General features: G+C 40.5%; 1 protein-coding gene across 1 annotated transcript in view; it reads left to right on the top strand.

The window, feature by feature from the left end:
- igdcc3 (immunoglobulin superfamily, DCC subclass, member 3) overlaps positions 1-22,568 on the top strand; it is a 60,100-nt gene extending 37,532 nt beyond the window's left edge. The window contains exons 7-14 of the mRNA XM_069524849.1: positions 1,763-1,928; positions 10,097-10,344; positions 11,696-11,860; positions 12,344-12,532; positions 13,158-13,262; positions 13,494-13,629; positions 13,738-13,948; positions 14,480-22,568. Of these exons, the coding sequence (XP_069380950.1) occupies positions 1,763-1,928; positions 10,097-10,344; positions 11,696-11,860; positions 12,344-12,532; positions 13,158-13,262; positions 13,494-13,629; positions 13,738-13,948; positions 14,480-14,611 (1,352 nt within the window). The 3' untranslated portion in view covers positions 14,612-22,568. The remainder of the gene's footprint in view (positions 1-1,762; positions 1,929-10,096; positions 10,345-11,695; positions 11,861-12,343; positions 12,533-13,157; positions 13,263-13,493; positions 13,630-13,737; positions 13,949-14,479) is intronic.
- The last annotated feature ends 227 nt before the right edge of the window (positions 22,569-22,795 follow it).

Here is a 22,795-nt window from a genome sequence, read left to right as displayed (position 1 = left end):
ACACACAGATATAATTTATTCCTCTGTGCCAAAGAGCTCCATTGTTGTCATTACGATGAATATGGACACTGCATTTTATTTTGAGTCAATCTCACATACAAATACATATTAATCGACAGCTGAAAATAGTGCCTCGGCAAGACCTCCACCAAGGGCCGGCCCTTTAAATTCAATCAAGTCGGACCAAATCTCACACACTCATAGATGTCCGATTTTTTATCATCAAGATCCATGAATTGTTGCCTGGAAAAACAGTGAAAATGTAAAAAAGTATTTGAAATGTAAGACCACTGATGTAGCGACAGATGTCAAAAATGAAGTCCGTCTCTTTCACTGTCCCTCTGTCTCATTTCATTGTCCTCTAAATAGAGCCGTTTGTTCCTTAGTTATATTTAAGTACAAAAATAGAATTTTGGCCCAACAGGTCCATTATGGAACCACAAGTAAATTCACTATATCTGATTTTTTTATTTGCACCAAATTGCACACACCACTGATATCTGCTTGATTTTCCTTATCAATATTTATTTATTATTCCTTGAAAAGTCAACGAAAAGGTTGCAAAACTCCCGACCGCCCAATGTTAAAGACAGTGAATGAAAAATCCTTGATCTTCCCTGACCCATACTACATCTCTCCACCAAGTTTCATGAAAATCTGTTTAGTTATTATTGAGGAAATCTTACTCACATATATACAAACAAACAGACAGGGGTGAAAACATAACCTCCATGGCAGATATACCATATGCACAATCTGTTCAAGTTGATATCTTGAGTATTTGCTTTTGGCACATAGCCAGCTTTTATGCATTCATTTTGGTTATTAGAACATGAGTCACTGATCCTGTTTTTTCTTTTTCTACTCATCCTAACATTTTGTTTCCAACCATCATCACTCAAAATCTGTAATTTTACAATCTGACTCCTGTTGCTCAGTCCCACCAGGTAATGCTGAGTAAAATGATTGGGAAGGCAGGACAGTAGAGCTTTTTTCTTTTTTACAACAGGCGATATAATATGCCTTGTGCTCCAGCTGACTATCCTCCAGTGATGACTGAGATATTATAATAACCATAACATTTTTTTATTGAGTTAATATGGTCATAAATACCTTTGGTTATCAAATCACTGGAAAGCCGCCTGGACAATAATGAGTGCAGTGGAGATGATGACACCTGCTAGCTCAAATAAAAGCATGAACTCAGGAATCAAAGTCCAGGGGATGTAACTGTAATTACTCTGCAAGAACCATTTCAAATTAATAGGTTATTACCACTTACTGACCATGGATTGAAACCTGAGGAAGGATATGAGGAACCTGTAAACTGCAGCATTTTGTTTTCATGTGGATGTGTTGTTGTCGAACGCTGCTGCTGCTGTTGTTGAATAGGACTGTTGTCATCATCCCCCCACATTTCTAATCTCTTTTTATTTTTCCTGAATCTGCATTGACCTTGTGTCTTTTACCTTCCTGCTAAATGTCCCTGAATTTTAGATAAGCAACAGTGTCTATACACATATATTACTTTACTATTTCTGTACCATGAATGACCTTGATACCTGGTGGACTCTCAATTTTCACTTTCTCTTGGTTCTTCGTTTTTCATCTTTTTATCAACATCACTTGTTCCTTTTATAAACACATGGTCATAAATGAATGGTTTGCATCCGTGGAACCTCTTTCTGTCCCTGATTTCTCTAGTACTCTCTTTGTATCTGGGGAACAACCTATCTGAACAATCGTTTTCCTGCTCTTTCAGCTCCAGCCGAGTTTGTTCAACTTCCCCAGTCCATTGCTCGTCCTGTCGGCACCACCGCCATCTTTACCTGCCAGGCGCAGGGCGAGCCTGAGCCACAGCTCACCTGGCTGAAGAACGGGCAGATTCTGGAACCCGGAGGACACGTCAGACTCAGGAACAATAACAGGTAAGAGAAAAAACCTCTGTCTCATATATAGAAGAATACCAACAAATCCATGGATTGAACTTGTTACTGTCTGAGAGTTCTGCCTGTGACCACTGTTTCTCATCACTGAGCATTTTCTTTGGCATCATGTTGTGTACACTGCTTACATCTGCATCAATTGATTGTTCATATGTATATTCAGCCTGTTCATAGGTTGGAGTCTCCTAACTAAGAGTGATTGTTGCTACCACTTTAATACCACAGAAATAACCCCCAGTTTAAAAGTCCCAATTAATGTCTTATTTAATGGTTTAGAAGTCATTAACTAATACTTCTCACATCATTTACAGAGAATCTTGATTGAATTAAATTTCTTATGAATGTATTCTCATGTGTAACTATGCACTTGATGGTTTAGTAGAAAGTGTAGAAGCATAAATATTTATATTATTTACTAAATAAAAGGGATAAACACAAATCTGTGATCCCACAATATTTCTGATTCATGGTTTAAACAGCATTTTTAAACAGCTAGAGCATAAATGAAGTCATTAATTATAACAAGTAAACCATTAATAAAGGGCAACTTGTGGTACGATGATTATATTATTTAATTTTAATCCAAAAATATGATAATTGGAGTTATGAAGGACATCACATAATCCAAACTAACACAACCCAGCTTTGATGACCGTCACTGAATCTTCTTAAAGTTGGACCAAGCTCTCTGAAGTCGAATAGATGTCACTATTAATCACTGCTTTCTTGATCTGATCATTGGCGTCATCAGTTGCTCCGTTTTCCTGCTTTTTTTTCTGCTTCTGATGCTGCAGCTGCTGGAATCTGTGCCTGCCAAGACTATTTGTACCGTTGTGTGTGAGCAACGTATTGACTCGATGTTGGATTCTTTCCCGTGGCAGTCCCCAGGAATGCCACGAGCAGAATGACAGAGCAACCAGCTCAGTTAGTTATCATTCTCAGCACTGCGCACTATGGAGGCTGCGTGTTGCATGAAAGGCTTTAATTTTACATCCTGTCTCATACTGTATGTGGCGTTGCAGAAACATCTTAGCGATGATACAGTGCAGAGGATCACATGTTAGACCTGCTTTTCCTCTCAAGGTTCAGTTATTTAGAAGTGTGGCCTTTTTGTGTGTTTGACTTAGGTTCATTGAAAAGTTGATGAATACAAACATATTCTATCTCAATGATACTGAATAATTTTCAGATTAATGGCAGAAAACACATCTTGACCAGGTCTCATGTGTTCTGTTTTATCTGGCCCTAGATCACTTGAAAGGGATAGAATGTGTGTATTCAGCCTGATGCTAATACTGCAAATGTGTGATTGCAAACTGCTCCACTCTATTCATCCAGCAAATGTGTTTTGTAGTAAGTTCTGTTGTGCACTGCTGCACTAGGACAGTTAAAGTTTCCACGTGATCCTGGCAGCAAACCAGCCTTGTATGTTTTTATTACTCATAAAAGAGAAATATTAAGTGCATATTTTAATTATGTATCAAAGAATCAATACACACTCTGCACTCTGTTGCAGTGTGAAGGGGGCGGACACCTCCATCGCTCACATACACTGCTCCATTCACACTTCGCCTATACCAGTCTATATTAGTCAGAGAGACAGAGCGAGGGACTAACAACCGAGGAAGGAGGAGCGGGAGGAAACAAATGTGGGGCCAGACTTAGATGTAGGAAAAAAGGGAGAAAAATGGCCTGATGGTCAATGAGAAATGATGAGTTTGCAAGTAGAACAAATGAGGAGAGAGAGAGAGAGAGATAGAGCAGGTAGTCTGGGCATCACAATGTTTCCATTTGCCACCATTAGTGTATGACCTGCTATAATATGGATCTCATGCATCACAAACTCTGCGCTGTGATTGGTTAGGGAGGCCAGCCTCAGCTTGAGATCGACCATTAGCTAATGAGCTCATAAACTCAGCTAGTTGACCAGGAAATGCAGAGAACAGGGCAGCTTGATGTAGAGCTTAAGAATTTGATCTGTGGAGCTGAACTGTGTGATTTGTACATCAAGGACAATGTAATTAATTATCACAGTCTATATAATATTACAGATGAATTATTATGAAAATCTGTCCTCTCCAGTGTTAATACATATCTGCTGTAAAATATGTTTTTATGAATCTAAATTACTTTGACAGATATTTTTCAGAGGAAATCGCAGCATAAATTTCATTCTCTCACAACTAGAGATGGAAATAAGATTTGTTTGCATCATTAATTTGTGGTCAAATTGTTTCAGCGGCTTGCAAAGTTTCTTGGGATTTATAATGATGAGGGAGCCTCAAAACAGAAATTGTAGTTTTATAAAAGTATTTTAAAAGTCAACATCAAATTAAAGCACAGGATTTAGTAAGGATATGAATATTTAAAAAATATGGTAAATAACCTTAGATGGTTTAAATATGTGTCAAGACCAATGACATAACAGCTCCCTAAACGTGAAGCCAGAACATCCTGATCGCCCGCCGGTGGCTGGAGCAGTACAGGTCATAAACCCTGCCTCCTCTATGTTAGTAGATGGGACATGGGCAAAACTAAAAGTAATATTAAATAAATAATTATAATAATAAAGTTTAATATATTTTTCTCAGAAATAGTTTCTGTCATTTTAGATTGTTCTTATCAGTTTAATTTATGTGCCAGTGAACATTTTTTCCGGTTTACTTTTGTTATTCTCCCGAATAAGTAAGTAAAGTGAGATTCGCCTAAAGCCTGTTAAGCCATGTTGTAGGAGAAGTAGTGAATGGAAACAAAATTATATGGTATGAGCCCAATTTACCTCCTGAACTGAAGTAACAAGTAATGATATATGCAAATGATATTCAACTCAAGGCAACGCAATGACTCAACAGGGAGATTGTTATTAATGTGTGTGGTGGGTAAGGCGTGTGTGTGTGTATGTGTGTGCAGAGGTTTCTCCCCTCAGCTCGGCCCTCGTGACGCTGACCTTCAAGAGCAAATCGGACAAGGGAAGGAAAGGGAATCGATTGTACATTTCATTCACACACACGCATGCACACACATTAATCAAAAAGCCAACTGAGCCCATATGTGCGCAAATAGCCCAGTGGTGCGTGCCATCATTCATTTTGTGCACACGCATAATCAAACATGAAAATTCACAGAAAGTGTTGTTGTATCTCCTCATCCGCACACACACAAAACACACAGCGAGGACAAAGCTACGTGAAATATAATGTAAGATGACTGGCTGCTTCTGTAAACGGATGTTGCTGCTCAGGGGGAAGTTGTGTGTTTCAAAGTTCTTGATACACACATCTGCACACACACACTCAGACACACACCCACACACACACAAACACACACACACAAACACATTTCGAGCTTGATTGTTATCCGATTCGTTATCGGCCTCTGCTGACCAGACTCCTGTAATACATGCTATCATGGCTATTTGAAGCCTCTTTGAGAGCTGTTGCTAATTATGTATAAGGACTCGCCTCACTCTTACGTCTTTAAAGCTGGGACACGAATCATCCAAGACATGCGAGCTGTGATTGCACATCACACAGTGTTATAAGCAGCAGGTTGAAAGTCAGCATGTTTTAAAAGGGATATTGTCGGCAATGCTGAGGAAAATTGAATTCTTACTTGTGGAAAATGAAAGTATTAGTGAAGTTAAATCTCTTTCTCTGTAAGAAAGTAAGAAAACTCAGTACATGTTTACATTTGTGTGCAAAGAGTTTCATTTACAGGGAAAAGAAAAGAATGTGTTTGGAGTGTGTGTGAGCGCTGTGGTGTGTTTTATAATTAATGACCGACATCTGAAGGAACAGTCTACCACATAAACCTGGACATTTCGTTGTAGAATTCTTTTCAAAGGCTCTTTTTCTTTTCTTCTTTTTTCTTCTTTTTTTTCTGCCGCTGTCTTTCACAAAGACCTGGCTTTCTTGTTTGCAGCCCCTCTCTGTGCCCCACATCCCCCTTCCTGCCCCCATTACAGAGAGCTGGGGCCTGGGCATTGGCCTTGAACTCTGACCCTGCCTGTAATCAGTCATATCCCTGGGCCCTTCCCTCCTCTCAGGCCACAGACAGCTTGTTGCTCCTCCCCCTCCCCCTTTCCCACCTCTTCCTCTTTTTCTCTCTTTGTCCCCATATTTTTTTTCTCCCACTTTTCCCTCTCCCTGGATACAGAATGGCCGCGCTGGCTTTTGATGGAGTGCTGCTCGGAGACAACAGAGAGTAAACACGGCCTCAGCAGCAGAACAACAGGCCCATGGCCCCACTGTCAGCCACTCCCCTGGCCCATGGCCTTATCCATCAGTCTGTGAAATGACCTTGAACTGATGAGTAAATGATGGTGTCAACCTGTCAGCGCAGGACAGCTTGGCTTTGGAGCTCATGTGAGATGAGCAAACAGCCTAAAATCAGGCCATAGTCCTCCCAAAACACTCATTCAAACTTTCTGACCTTTTTTTCTCTTCACTCACTTCATGGATCTTTGGTGGCTCAGCTCTGCTGCTGCATATTAATGGCAGTATCAACCTACTTTAAAGCTCTACACCAAGATTGAAAAAGGTCTAAAAACTTGGCCAGAATAATTCTCTCCCTATAAGATAGTTGTCCAGACAAATTGCTTGATTAAAATAAAACTATTTGAAGATATTCTTTCTTCTTCTCTGTCTCTCGACCAATATACCAACTCTTATAAACAGCTGGGGCTGAGGGGGTAGAGTGGCGGTTCGATCCCAGTTTTTCCTGTCTCTCTCTTACATTGAGGAATGATGTTTACATTTGAAACTAAAAAAAATAATGACCTCAGGCCAAGGAGGTTCACCTCTGTTCGTTTCTCTGTTTGTTTGTAAGCAAGATAAAAAAGTAAAGGATGGATTGGATTTGGTGGAAGGATGCAGCTTGGGTGAGGGAAGAAGACGTTAGATTGGATTCAGATTTTTATTTAGTTTTTTCCTTTCTTTAACATGGAAGGATAGGGTTTATTGATAGATTTCTCTGCGGTTAATGGATTAATGTATTAATGTATCAATGGATCTTGATGAAAACAATCAACCATGTTTAGGTGACTGATATCTATGAATTTATGCAATTTGGTGCAGATTCAAATAAAAATCTGGCTCTAGTAAATTTAAATGTGGTTTCATTTTTTCTATTGAGAAACCTCTCTAGAGTACCAAAGTATGCCGGCTTCAAGGTCTCTTATTGTCCCTTAGTTGTAAGTCGCTTTGGATAAATTGAGTAAATCAGTAAATGTCAGATAAAGGCTGCAGTCATTAATAATCAGTGATCGTTTGCTAAAAGATACAAAGCAAATATTCATGAATATGTAAACAAGCACATTTAGCACATTAAGCATATTTATGCTAAAAATGCTGAAACCACTGAAGCTTTCATCCTGGAAGTTGAAAAGGAAGTTTTGACAGCAGGTGTGGAATTTCATAAGCTCCACGTCAGCACGCTCTGTCTGTGTGTATGTGGAGAAGAATGTTGTGCATGTGAACGTGCGGTCAGATGCTGCTGTACCCTCTGAAACAAGCAGCGTCTTGTGAAATTTCCCTCAAGGCTCATCCAGGGTCCTGGTGGCATTGAGCAGTGCTTCCCCAGGGGCCTCTTTCCTGAGTCTGTGGCATCCGGTCAGGCCGCCTGTCTGCAAACACTCCATCTATCGCTGATATAAAAGGCTGTCAAAAATGTGATGGTTGAGTAGCGAGCTGAGGGCTGGCGACTGCTGCCACCTCAGGGGTCAGAGGTGAGATTGACTTAGAGGGGTGAAATACAGCAGGCCTCTTTGACCTGATAATTATCCAGATTGAATCCACCAGGTAGAGCAGACAGAAATAATAACTCTTCCACCTCACAGCCTTTTCTGACCCAGTTTAGAGAAGTACAGTAATTGTATCCCACTACATCAATTTTGAAAAGGAAATGGAATGATTCACTCCTCCATCCTGCCTGCTGACCCAGAAGAGCACTCTGCTGTCCTTACAAATCCATCCTTACAAACCTTGCTGAGTCTGGTCCTGAGGTCAGCACTGTCCGTCGAGAGCTGAAATGCCACTTTCCTCATGTCCCATTTCATGGTTCCACAAGGTGTCCAGTGACAAACCACATGCACAGCACACGGCTGACATGTTCTTTCAATAAATTGCATGGTTTTCCTCACAGGATCGTCCTGACATTTCTTAACATTCTGATATAATACACTGAGGATTCCACCTGTCTGTCAAAAGAAAGATGACAATCTGCCTCGACAGGTCCTTACAAACTGCAGATGACAGATTAACTGGATGCTGCAGGATATGTTGAACTCCTGTGGCACTCAGCGCAGCGCAAGAACCAGAAGCCAGAAGGTTTTCTTAGCGCTTCTAATCTCTTAAAATACCACAACAGAGGGCCACAAACCCATATATTGGCAAAACAGACATTTCCCCTCCTTAACGCTTACGTCTACACTTACGTCTACACACAAATAAACAGAACTGTATTTTTTTTGCACTTTGGGAGGGTTTTGTAAAAATCTCTGTTTAGTGGCTTAAAATGCCTGGTGTGCGGATGACAGGCCGAAACACAGAGGAAAAAAGTTTGTTTGCAAACTAACCGTATTAGCCAGACCTTTTCCAAGATTATCTGCCTCATGTTCTACTGTCAGACCGTGGTGACAGTTTTAGGAAATATGCATTTCTTTTGTAAATGTTCCCTCCTGCAGCTTTGAGGAAGAGCTGCTTTCACTGCTGCGTCTGACAGTTTGAAAGCCTCTTCTGAGGCAGAGGAAGTCGTGACCCAGTTGTGGATGATTTAAGGTTCTGAGGATGACGGATGTACATCTGTTTAAAAAGAAGGAACCGCAGAGTTCTGGGAAATGGGTGCCCACAAAAAGATTGACATTGATCTGTTTTTACAGACACTTATGAAAGAGTTCAATTAAAATGACCATAACTGTGAACAAGACAGACCTGAAGGTGTCCAACTGAGAAAAAAGAACAGACCTATGAAAAGATCAGGTTATATATTATGGATAGTGTGGGCATCCACGTGTTGTGTGGGTCTTTACATTGGTTGGGTTTTGTCTTCTGGCTCTGTATGCTGGAGTGGTCGTCCACCCCGGGGCTACAGTGTGTCGACAACTCGTGCCCCCCCATATTCCCAGGGTTCTCATTGTTTGCAACGTCTCAGTTTTCCCCAGCACACATTAGACCTTAAATACAGCACAAATGGCCTTGGCATGAAAATGGGATGAAGACATGTTTTGCGCCACCGGGCCTCATTTCCATAGTATGTTAAATGTTTTATTTTTCCTTTTGCCTTAGGATAAGTGCAGCGAGAGGAGTGGATTGTGTGTTTTCACCTAATAACACCTACTCAGCATGCACATACACACACATACACACACACACATACACACACACACACACACACACACACACACACACACACACACACACAATGACTCCCTTATAGTTCTTCTATAAGTGACGACAGGTTAGGTGGTAGAGGAGAAGGAGGAGCAGAGATAGAAAGATGGGCACAAAGAGCAGAGTGGTGGAGGTACGATAGTGAGGAGCCATGGCAGGAACAAAGAGAATATAGTGAATGCTCTGAGGAAAATGATTTACTGTCTGTGGGAGGTTGTGTGTGTGCATGGGTATGTGTGTGCATGGACAGATGAAAGGTTTCACTGATGTAGGCAAATTAAATTTTTTGAAACAGTGAAATAGATTGATCTGCTCCAATGGGAGCTCCAGTAAAAGACGATTCAGTTTGAAAGTATGTGCTTTGCATGAGTGAAGAACTTCTATACATGGTGCTACCGTATGTAGTGTCTTTCTATCAGTCACTCAAACCCACACTCCGCTGAACACACTAGCTTGTGATACCGATGCACTGTCACATTCTTCTTCTTTGTATGCAGTCCCATACCTGAGGTATGAGGAAGCTAGAATATGTGAGTGCATTTATTCAAGTACAAGTACATAGCTTCTGGGAGATTGTACCTTTTCCTTCACACAAAAATAAACACAAACATTGTCCGCTCGACTGGCAGTGAATAAAATAGTTACATCCATCATAGAGGAAATGTTCTCAAAGAAACTAAACTGCCTTATTTCCTTTTTTTTTCTTTCTCAATTACCTTTCTTACTTCCTGTTCTGCCTCTTATCTCTTCCTGCCCTCGCAGCACGCTGACGGTTTACGGCATTAGCCAGGATGACGAAGCCATCTACCAGTGCATCGCGGAGAACAGCGCCGGCTCCACGCAGGCCAGTGCCCGCCTCACGGTGCTCTGGGCTGACGGACTGCCCGGTGTGCCCAGCCACGTGCAGGCCGAGCCCCTCTCACCCACCACCATCCAAGTGTCCTGGAGTGAGCCCGAGCAGAACACTCAGGATATCATCGGATATGTGCTCCACATCCGCAGGACCTCAGGTGAGGGGGCAGTTACATGCAGTGGATAACAGAAATAAGAGGAGCCATACATATAGAAGACACAGATGAATATGTCAAACATTCCAAACATTTGTTGGAGATCTTGTCTGACTTAATCACTACAGAATGAAAGATCTCACCTAACAACCTTTTCACTGAAAATGAAAAACAACTTCAAGTTGTGGCTGCAGTTAAATATTTCCGTTCTGCAGGTTAAATCAGTAAATTGGCAAATTTCATTCCCAAACTTGTATTTATTTAAATGAACTACACACACAAAAGCAAATTGTAAGAGCTGCTTACGTCTAGATCGTGTTTCACAAATGACTGTCACTAGCAAACTGCAGATACATTTGTGAGGCCCTAAATTCTCTCACGTTGTGTGTGTCATTTTGTAATGAATTTTAAGCAAAACTAATGCACAAAGATATGAAGTCTATATGTGAATATGAAATTACTTTCTAATTACATGAAACAGACTCTGATACAACCCAACAACATTATCAACAACCTGAGCAACCTGTGCAGAAAACTTTGATAAATAGTGTTTCCCATCTCTGTTACACAATATTTGTGCAGAACATTTGTCTAAACAAATACTTAGTGAGTGCATTCAAACTTGTTGATGGAAATAAAAATAGGAACTGTATCCAAGTGCAACTCCCCACACTTTGAATCATTTGAACAATTTAAAATAATATTAATAAATCAGATTTCTTGTTTTGGGATCCATGTGTTTGGATTTCTAATATGTTTGTGTTTGTATATGAAGCTATGTTAATTTACAGAGATGCAGTGTGTAGGCTTTACGGGTCTGTGTGTGCTGTTTGTGTGTGTTTCTCTGACTCTTATAGTGCCAGCTGCTGTTTTTCTCAGTAGCTCTATTGGATGGATAATTAAGGGCCCCAGGGGCCAACCAATAAGATCTGCTGTAATTACCCTTCCTTCCACAGCCCAATTGGTTGAGGGCTGGAGGTAGATAGTGGTTATGGTTCAATGTTTCTAGATTAAGAGCAATAAAACGCTTTAACAGATCCTCTGTAACTCCCACATTTACCCCTTCTGTCTCCTCCACCCCAGCAATTCACCTGGCCACCATTATTCAGGCTCCCAGGGCCAAACTAGATAAGCTGTTTTACAGAGCTGCTCTGATAACACAAGTGAAATGGGCAATAACCATAAAACGATGACACTAACAGATTGTATTTATCGTTCCCTCTCTCTGTCTTTTGATGCCTGCCCCTCCTCCATCCCTGTTTCTTTTTGCTGTTAACGTATTTCCTCTTTCTACCTCCCACTCTTTTGAACCATCGCCTCCTCTTTCTGTTCCTCCTCCATCATCCTGCCTTAGACCCAGTGGAAATGGAGTATGAGGAGGCCGTCAGTAAAGTGACGCTGCAGCAGATCATCAGGGAGCTGGAGCCCTCCACCAGTTACACCTTCTACGTCAAGGCTTACACATCCCACGGGGCCAGCAAAGCATCGGACAGCGTCACCCAGAGCACACACGGGGAGGGTGAGTTGGAAGCAGAACACTCATCCATGAAGCATATATTTGAAGAATAATATTCATGAGGATTTAAAAACAACATGTGTAGTGTTTGCTCAGAGTTAAATGATGCAAGAATTCGATCAGTTGGATTGAAATTTAAATCCATAAAAAGTGAAGAACCTAAGATCAGCCACACTTTGTTTTTTTCTTTTATCAAACTATTATTGAAGAAGATATTAATGGATTCTACTCAATCTGCCTTTGCTCACACTCGTTCATTTGAAGCTGATGACAAAAAATTTTAAATGAAGTTTTAAATGATTTATTTAATTATATTATTGAAATAATATTTACTTGTGACACTGCAGATCAAAATCCTAATAACAGGAAATTTTCATTATTCCTAATCTACCGATACAAAATAAAAGCGTTCCTGTTTTGTGCTGTTGTTGTTGTGCCGCTCGACAGCCTGTATCGCACCGGCTGACAGTCTGTATTGTGTTGCAGTGCCAGCGCCTCCCTCCCTCTACACCAAGGTAGTGAACAGCAGCTTTCTTCATGTGACGTGGGAGCCCTCCTCCAAGATGGGTCAACATCAAGGCTTCAGGCTGTATTACAGAAGAGCCCACACACCACTCTTCACCGGTCCCATCAGCTTCCCTCGCAACATCACCCAGTACAACATCACTCAGCTGGGTGAGACATTACTGACCAATTATCGTTGTTTTGGACAACAACTGATGGCGTCTTTGCAAATATTTGTTGCCGCTGCCAAGGAACTGATGTTTTCATGTTAGAAAAAGATTACCAAAAACAACTGAATGGATTTTCACGAAGCTTGGTGGAAGAAAGGCACATTAGGCACATCTGTGTGAATTTTGGTGCAGCTTGATTGAATTTATGGGACTGTTTGTGGTATGAGCTTTACTAAATGCTATTCTAGTTGTGTTTTTAATTGACTGAGGATTTCTACACACTTAATAGTCATTGTAATCTTAATCCCCCCCAAAAAACATGTTGGATGTGTGAGATCTCAACACATAAACAAGCATCTCAGAATTGGGAAATGTGCTTAATATTGATCCAGAATGAAAACAGAGCTACCTCAGGTTATAAAAGAAAATAATGACTTTCCTACAATAAACATTGGCAGAAATAGGAGATAATGAAAATGGACTCTTTTTTTCCCCCTGAGGCTGAACACAGGACCACATGTGACTCACACATCAGGATCGATATCCACCTCCGAGGTGTAAATTCTGGGTGAATTTCCGCTTCATTCATAATCTGAAAATGTCTTTCCATCTCTTTTGTTGTCCAGATCCCTCACTGGTCTATGAGATTAAACTGCTTGTGTTTAACCAACACGGAGATGGCAACGCCACTGTGCGATTTGTTTCACTTCGGGAGGCGTTGGAGAAATCTGGTGATTTGATCTGACACAACCAAACACACCCACACATCAGCTACTCAACATGCATCAAAGTTTAACATGTCTCACTGAGTCACACATGTCATCTTTTATTTGAGCAAAGTGAAGTTGATTACCTCTGACAAACAATCCACTATACACACACAAGTGCACACTTCATGACGTATCCTGGTTCATACACACTCTGGCAGTGATTTGACTGTGATGTGCGTCGTCTCTCCTCAGTGTTGGACGCCCCGTGTGACTGTGTCAAAGACGAACAGAGTAAGACATCCACTACAGGAATCATAATTGGCATTCACATCGGAGTCACCTGCATCATCTTCTGTGTGCTCTTCCTCGTCCTCAGCTACCGTGGCAGGTCAGTACAAACACGGCGTGTAAATCACTATCGTCAACAAGTGGAAACAATGGAAATAACTCTCAAATAACTGTGTTTTATGTGTGTGTCTGTCGGTGTAATCTCCAGGTTAATGATGTGTAAGACAGTTCAGGCAACACCCCAGGCGGGGCACAGCGCAGTGCTGGAATCCTCTTCCTCTTCCCAGGGGGCCGCTGGGCTGAACGGGACTGCCAGGAGAGAGATGGAGGTCAACGGCAGCGCAGCTGGGAAGAAATTGGTCAACAGCAACGAGCTCGAGAGACTTTTCACTCAACCCAACACAAAAGACTTATGCATGGTGAGTCCAGATAGTAAGAGCACCGTGTCGGGATGAATCAAAGTCTTTTTAACTCAGTGTCTGTTAAAAGTTACCTGTTGCTGACATAAATACATTATGACTGAGGAAATATATATTGTATTACAACTTAAGTTTTGTTTTCATCATCAATTTTGACAGTGAAGGGAAGATTACAACAAAAACAAATATATGATCATCTTGTCCTGTTGGACTGGGGCACTGTTGCTATGTAACTGCAGTGTTGTCATAACTGAGAGAACCAATACCTGGAGCTGCTAAGATAAGCTGTAATAAGTTTAGTGGTCTACTTTACCTTTCAATCAGTCTTAACTAAAATAACTTCACCGACTATTTATTCCATCAGGAAAAGCAATTATCAGCATAAAGCATTAGATTGAAATTTTGGTCATTATGAATCTATTTTTATTTATTTATTTATTTACTCTACTATCTGTCATTACAGGTTCAGATGTCCAGCGAATTAATGAGTTATAACACTGTCTAATAACAATTGTTTGCGTGTGTTTTCAGTCTGATGCCTACGTTCTGAACGAAACCCAGCTCTCTACGATACCACTGGACGAGTTCGTGGTGGAGCGGGACTCGGAGACGCATTTCCAGGAGCCTCCCGCAGCAGGAGCGGGTCAGCAGGACCAAGGCTAATCATGTATGAAGGCTGATTCACACGACACTATCCACAGTGTACACTTAGACTCTTCACTCACTCAGGTTGAAAAGTGTTTCCTTTCAAAGTAGTTTTTCCTTTTTGTGCAAAGATTTTTTATCTGTAAGTTAAGGAGGATCTAGGACTGGGTGCCAGAGGGGTTTTTGGCCTGGTTTTGGAGAGCTCTCTTCTGATGGAAGGCTATTTCAAGCTAGGCAGGCCAGTTAAATATTAGTTTTTTATTTTTACAACTGGGTTTTTGTAGGGCTGTCACTTTTTTCCCATTCAAGCTTAAACAAATTTGAAAAAACACATAATTTGTTCCATATACTTTAACTGAAACATCAGATTTGTTGTGACGGAGTAAGGCAGATGTTTTTTGTTGCCACACCGGCTGTTTCATTGTTTTTCTCTGTAAATCCCAAAATACCACATTATGCTAACAGATGCTTCGGTGTCAATGTCCTCCATTTTTTAATTTTATTTAGCTCAGTTCATTGTTAGCACAGCAGAGCCGGTGGTGATAGAGATTTAGATTTTGGGCAATTCATTACAATTCACGTGTTATTTGTGTGTTTTTTTAAACAAATGTTCTTATTTGGGAGAAAAAGTGACAGTCCTACTCGTTAGCTAATTTTCTGGTGTTGGGAATCCCAGAATGTCCTTGTTACACAATAATAATTTTATTTTTACGTTTATAGATATATACAGTAAATATATATATATAAATACATATATATCTTTATCATCTAAATGTCAAAAGTGGTTATAAGTTATTGGTCTTATTTCTACCTTTCTGTGGATGTCAAAGACTCCTGCTGCCTGCTCTTACACCTACCAATGATTCCACCCTCTCGCTCTCAGAAGACCTCAGCCTTCTTCCAGGGATTTGATATATTCTGTCTCAGGACTTTGTTTCAGCGATATCACCGTTTTTTTATGAGTTCTCGGCCTTCATCCAGGAACTAGACTTGGCTGCGTGAACCTTACGACTCAACAAAAACCTACCTCAGCCGGAATGAATGTGTTGCGGGAAGCTTTTAGGGACTTTACCTTCCCCTGTGCTCACAATTACTTTACATGCGGAGGAACTGCTTGGTTTGAAAAGTACGAGATCAGGTGCCGCACTACCTCAGATGTCAAGAATCTTCTCTCTTCTCCTGCTTGTCGAAAGCAAAACAAAAAAAAAACGAGAATCCAACATAAAGCACTTCCAAATGCTGAAGTTAATGTTCTACCTCAAGATAACAATGTTAATGTTGTCGCTGTTGTTGTTGTTGTTGTTTGTTCTGTTTATTGCATAATGAAAAACCCTATTTTCCTCTGTGAAATCCTGGCCTCCATCTGTTGATGAATACAGTTTGGTGTTTGTGGATACAATGTCAGTACCTCATGCAAGTTGACAGACTGATAACACTGTTGTATGGATTACAGTATGTTAGGAATATGTTTGAATTATGCTGTTCCATTGTAAGGTTTTTTTTCATTTTATTTCATTTGCAAGATCATAATATTCTTTTTTTTATAAACGTAGTTGCTTCAGTTGAATGAAAAGACCATTAGAGATACACTGCATTGCTGACGATATTTTCAGGGCGATTTACTGCTGAATGAGACGAATGTGACGCAAAATGTTCAATTGGACATGAGACAAAATTTTACAGTATACAGAAATCATTCTGTATATGGGTTTAAAATGAGCTGTGAGCGTGTGTAATTGTGTGTCTGTTAATGTGGAGATATTTTAATGACTGAATGAATGTTTTCATGTATATTATGATGAGCACAAATCTTACCAAAATGTCCCAAAACATGATGTTGTTGGACATGTTGTGGAATAGGCTTATTGGCTTTCTTGCTGGCAGTTAGATGATTACACTCTCGACTGGGGATGACTCACAACTACTATATTCAACAAATAGAAACGTGAGTTGTATCTAACTTCTTATAACTTCATGTCAGAAAGCGGACAAACATATTTCCCGATGTGCTCAACTACTCCCCAAAACATCACAGAAATTAAGGTGTTATTGATTTCCTGAAAATAACGAAAAATAAGCTATTCCCCAAAACTGTTGATTTAAATCAAATTGACAGCAGTGTATCTCTAAGCTTTCTCTCAATATTTGTTGCTGCAGTGCTCTTAGCCATTTTGTTTAGCCGTCACATTATCTGCCTCCTTCTTGAACAGAATTAGTAGCCTTTTACACTGCTGGTGCCCAGGACACGTGACAGTTGCTGTTCATCCGTGTCTATCTTTAACTCGCTTCCCAAAACCGCTGCTCAGCTTTCTCCCTCCTGTCAACACTGACTAGTCAAAGCACTTCAGGAACACTTTTATGATAACGCTGGATGACGACAACCACAGAGAGAGAGAGAGAGAGAGCATGCTCATCGGTTGGCTAAACGATCACCGGGTCTCTCTCTCAGCCTCTCTGCTGGATGTCGTCACAAACTGTACAGGACTTGCTCCGATGCTTACAGGGATTAAAGTTCTCAGTCACTCCGCTGGATTTCCATCGATTGGATCCCAGAGGGGCCATGTGTGAGATCAGTGTAGCTCTAAAGGGGGAAAAAGCAAGAGGACGGTGACACAGTCAGCAAGCTCAGCGGCTCCTCTTCACCTTTTTTACATAAAAACCTATGAAAAGTGACTGTGGAGCGTTTTACAGTCACGCTGGCTGCAGGCAAGTCCAGTCCCATTCTTAATTATGATAGTTTCTGAGCCACTAGCCTCTTCTTCAAAATTATGCAACAGGCGATTGTCTGTAGTCACACACTGGAATTTTACAGTAAAAAAAACATTTTGTCAACAATTATCTTTTCTTTTTAAAAACCCACCCCCTTCAGTCAGAAGTTATTCTTTGGCTTTAATCCCTGTAATTAACCTACCTCAACCCTGGTTCTGGCCTTTCTCTCAGGTCTTAATGAAGGAAACATACAGAGTACGAACAATGGAGTAGAGTAGTACACACTTTTACTGCATATCATTGTATATTTATACATATATCACAAGTATCAAAACATGCTGTACAGAAAAAAGTAGATGGAAAGGGACACAAACATACGGATGGAGGGAGAATCTTTTAGGACCTTTATCATGTGCACTAACTATTAAAACAGTTCATCTTCATACTTTGTTTCTAGTGGGTGTGGGGGGTTATCACATGATTTATTTTTTGTTTGTTTGTTGTCATATCAGAAGCTTTTTATTTTTTCTTACTGGTGTTTTACTTTATATCCTCTGTGGAAACTGTGTCTGTGAACAGAGAAGTAGGTGGCACCTACAACTAGAACACAATTCCACATGATTGGTTTATTGATTTGATTTGACTCTCTGGCTCCTGAAGTCATCATCGTAATTATGCTGCATTCATGTGATATCAGTGAGACTGAAAATTGAGATTCCTAGTATGAGATTGTGGCGATCTCTGACAGCTAAGATATCTTCCACCTCACGTTTCTGTTCGTTTTTCAAAAAATCAAGTGCAAATACATTTGATCTATGTATTAAGATAGCACTGTTGCCTTTCTGTATTGACAAGCTAAATTTTGCAAATTCTGCAAACAACCTATACCTTTGTCTGATTTTTAAATCTATAATGTTGAATCATTTAAGCCACTCAGCACCATAGTATTCATCACGCCTCACTGTTTAGCTTACAACACTGTATGTAGCTAGTTTCACACAAGAGAACTAGCTAATTTGAGCTGTTTGAATGGTGGGATTACAGTTTGTAAAATAACGGGTGGTTTTCTATTATTCCTGTTCGGCTCACATTGCCTGAATGCAGCATAAGTGTCACTTTGTACAGGGAATTGCTAAAGGCATGTTTCATTAATTCAGCATCATATGTTCTGATCATTCCACATGAGAGTTGTACGTGTCCCCACAACAGAGAATCGACTGCCATTTTAATGTGTTATGCAAACCAACATTATACACAGTTTCATGTCAGTGATCATCGTAGGTACTGTCATTTTTATGTCTTTGAAATTTATTGGATTATGCTTATTTGTCTGTGGATTTTCTCCTTGCATCCATTTCCTCTATTTAATTGTACATGTTGGTGTTAATATCATGTTACAAGTGTTGGAAAAACAATAATGGTACATGTCACAATAGCAGAACAAATGCCTGACCTATAATGTCTCCTGCTTGTATATTTATTCACTACCAGTGTGGTATTTTCTCTCCAGGCTTAATCGGTGTTTTAACTTCTGTTACGAGTAATTTCACTGGGGAAACACGTGGTGTGCTTTTCTTCTTTACTTCCTTCCTTCCTTCCTTCCTTCCTCTTTCCCTCTGTGTAATTTAGGGATAATCTCCTTCAGGAAATTGCCCACATCTCAGCCGTGGACGTGACAGGTTTTTAGTGCTGTACTGTTGAACCTGCTTCACTGGGAGTGTGGTGCAATGGCGATTATGTTTACGTGGTTAGACGTTGATAGGTCAGGGTTTCAAATCGCTGTGTAATATAGAACTTGTGTGATTTCATGGAGCCCTGAAAGCTGTTCTCACTGTGGCTCCATCAGCTGAGGGGATGTGCTGATCTCCTCGCTGACACAGTGAGGAAAAAAAGACCCTTTGTCATGATGTATTGTGCAGCCTTGGGAAGTGCTACATCACCAAACTCTGTTCCTGTCAGTAAGACAACCTCCTTTTTTGTCCACCGTCTTGAAGCCTGACCTTTGGACAGGGAGAGTGTGTGCTCAGGGACTCTCTGATCCTCATGTTATATGTATATCAACAGGTTGCACTTGACCTTCTGGACTTTACATGATTTTCACTCTAAAAATCCACTAGTTGCACAGTTCAGACAGATTTGCTGCGAGGGACGTCCTCTTTGCTGGTCCCAAAAGTGTAGGCAGGATATTGAGTATATAACTTTGTCTCGGGGGCCACTTTGGCCACTGTGCTAAAAAAACAAACAAATGGAACATTTCTCAGAAAATAGTTTGCACTTCCTCTTTCGTGTCAAACCTGTGTGAAGCTAAGTAAAAAAAATGCAGGGATTATAAATTAACACTAGGTTACAATTTTGGTTGAAAAATAACACAAGGCCCATTATTCATTAACAAGTTCCCCCCAAATACAGTAGAAGTGATCAACTCTGCTTCTCACAATTGAATTCTGAAAACTACAAATCTTTCAACCAGTCACACTATTTGAAAATTAAAAATATATACTGATCTGAAACAAAACAGAAAAAGAATTTGAAATTATTTTCACATTATGACAAAATCAAGTTTCTGCATTGTGAGACGTTGCGGCTTCTCTTTGTCATGCGAGTTATCGCTTCACTATTTTCTGATGTTTCATGGACAAAACAGTTAATTGATTAGTTGATAAATTAAACATCAGTTGCAGTTGTATCTCATTCGTGTTTCCTCCAGTCCCCTGAGGTTCTCACAGAGACGGCCTCCTGGACTGGGCACGTGCAGGATTACTTGCCATAGGGCTTTTACTGTTCAAACTACACATCTGTCAGTGTAGTCCTCTCTCTTTAATATGCATCAACCGAGCACAGGTAACCAGATTGATATAAGCTGAGACTGACTTGATTGATATTGTATCATTGCGTTATGTGTGTTCTGGATACAAGAACGATGCTGTAACAATGGTTTGGACATTTCAACTGAACTGAGAACTGAACCACTCTGACTCTGGTTTCCTTAAAAGTCCAAACACAGATGACACGACAGCGTCTTCTTGAAAGATCCTTCACATCATGTGGTATCGACCACTGAGGAACAAAACCACCGTCTGATGTGATTGCGAATTGATTACATTTCCGACGCATTTCTCTCTATGGCGTTCTGCTCGGAGACCCTGACGACTGTACCTGTCAAATAATATTGAGGTTAAAGATTTTCCCAAGTAATTTATACTCTTGTCAAATGGTGATTTAATGTAATTGTAATTTAATGTTTGAGATCAGTATTCTATTTTATATACCTCTGTCAAGGCAGAAGTTGGAATCCGAGGTAGTAGACAGAGAAGATCCTACAGTAGATCTGCATGAGCAACGAGAAGCTAACGTGTTATTTTAGCTGAAATAAGAAGTGTTAGTTAATCATTATTGGACTTGTGATGGTAACACTGTGATATTTAGCCGAATGCTGGCAAAATAATGTTGTGATCTCAATATGGTGCTATTGATTGTCCTGTCTTAACTTGTCGGTCAATCTTTGATGGTGTGTATTGATGAAAATAGGTTGAGTGACCTTTTCCGTTCGACCAATCTAACTCTGTGCTGCCCTCGTTCATGCCTGATGATCACCTCATCCTCATCCTGTTCCCACCCGTCATGCTGGCGCCGGTGACTCGGGGTGAGGTCCTGTCAGTCCTATTACCTTTTCAAGTGACAACTCGTCTTCATTTTCCCTCACAAACCATCTTCGCTTGAGGAGAACGTCTGTTCTGTATTGATGTTGTTGACGCCATCTGAAGCCGACCAGTCATCCTTTATTTGGCCACTGAAATAAGAAAAGAGCTCCAGCGTAGGATCCGCTCCGCAGGTGTGATCGACCCCCGCCTGTGAAGGAAGCGTTAAACATGAAAGTCAGTGTCGGTGTAAACACGGCAGCTGAAGCCTGCTCACCGAGACATAAAATCTTTACGTGTAGAGCAACATGCAGCCGATCTGCTGCGCGATAATGTTTGTGATTCACAGTGTAAACTTCAGTCCGAAAAATGACAACATTTTACTGTTGCCTCATCAGACCATGTGGCTGTAGGAACCTTTCACCTGCTCTTGCCCAGTTTTTTAACATTAGGACTTTTGCTCATATGTTTCAGGTAGGAGAACAGATGTGAGATTAGTTTGTTTTATTGGCCGAAGATATATTTCCTACACGTCATCACCATCCCCAGTGGTTTTGATCTGTAACCCAAAAACGAAATAGAAGTTCAATCTCCATTACTGGGTTTAAAGACTAAAAACTTGTTCTCTCTGTCACATTAAATATTTAGAATTGAATAAGAAAGACTCAAAATCAAAGTTCAAAACTCCTCTAACTCTGCAGAAGGATTCTGTGTGAGACACCTGATCAGGGCTGAAGCATGAAAATACAAACATGCGTCACCATTAATGTGTTGGCTCGGAATTTATGAGACTTTATTTACAAGAAGAAATAGGTTTCCCTTCCATTTCCTTTCTTACAGATCAATCTGAGAACTCAGTATTACTTATAAATATGACAGAAACTACCGGCAAATAAAGTATTTTGGTACTAGCTTAGGATTTCCTTTTTTCTCGCGGGTCATGGTGTGAAGCTGAAGGGCAAGAGAAGGGAACAGGCCATAACCCACTTCATCGTCACTACACTGTCAGTGAAACTAATTTTTACCGCCACAGTTCAAGCTTCTATTTAATCTATGCAGTTTTATTTGTATTGTTATTATTAAGTCGCAGCAGGGTTCAAATGTGGTGTCAACCTTAAACCAAAAACCATGTGCATCTCTAGCTGAAGCCTCGTTTGTAGTGTTTACCTGGATCTGGTTAACTGACGGTCGTTTTGAAGGAATAAAGGGAGCACAGGTCAACCCATGATCACACATCTGTCTATCTGTCCTTCTGCTGATGTCACTGCCTCCCTCTCTCTCTCTCTTTCTTTCTGCTCCTCCTTTCTCTCCCACAGTTAAATTCAGGTCAATATGAGATGATTTAAATTCTATAAGCGTTCTCAGAGCATTTTCAGGGATCACTGCTGTATATGTTTACACAAAGTTATGTTTCTACGCACTCTCAAGACCAAGGTGTTGCAATTATAAATCTGTATACATATCCACATATACTGTATGTACTGTATGTGTGTATGTGTGTATGTATATGTGTAAAAAGGCAAAATAGACCATTTCTCGTGGTTTGTATTGTTTTAGGGTTCATTGTGCAACATTGATTGAAGAAAAGACAATAACAGTGATAATAAACTAGCTCTAGTAATAATGAATCCAGACACTGTCTTTATTCCGTTATTGTGTGTGTGTGTGTGTGTGTGTGTGTGTGTGTGTGTGTGTGTGTGTGTGTGTGTGTGTGGTAAAGCAGCATAATTTACAGCCCAGATGTTTGTTTGCTTGCTTCCTGTGGTCCGCTGAGATGCAGCAGATCAATCTGATGCAGCCTCTCCTCTCCCTCCCCACTTTACCGTCCGTTTCCACTGTTCAGCACATTAACTCG

This window comes from Paralichthys olivaceus, chromosome 1 (assembly GCF_024713975.1).
Source record: "Paralichthys olivaceus isolate ysfri-2021 chromosome 1, ASM2471397v2, whole genome shotgun sequence".
In the NCBI taxonomy this organism is placed as follows: Eukaryota; Metazoa; Chordata; class Actinopteri; order Pleuronectiformes; family Paralichthyidae; genus Paralichthys; species Paralichthys olivaceus.
This window is presented reverse-complemented; position numbering and strand designations above follow the sequence as displayed.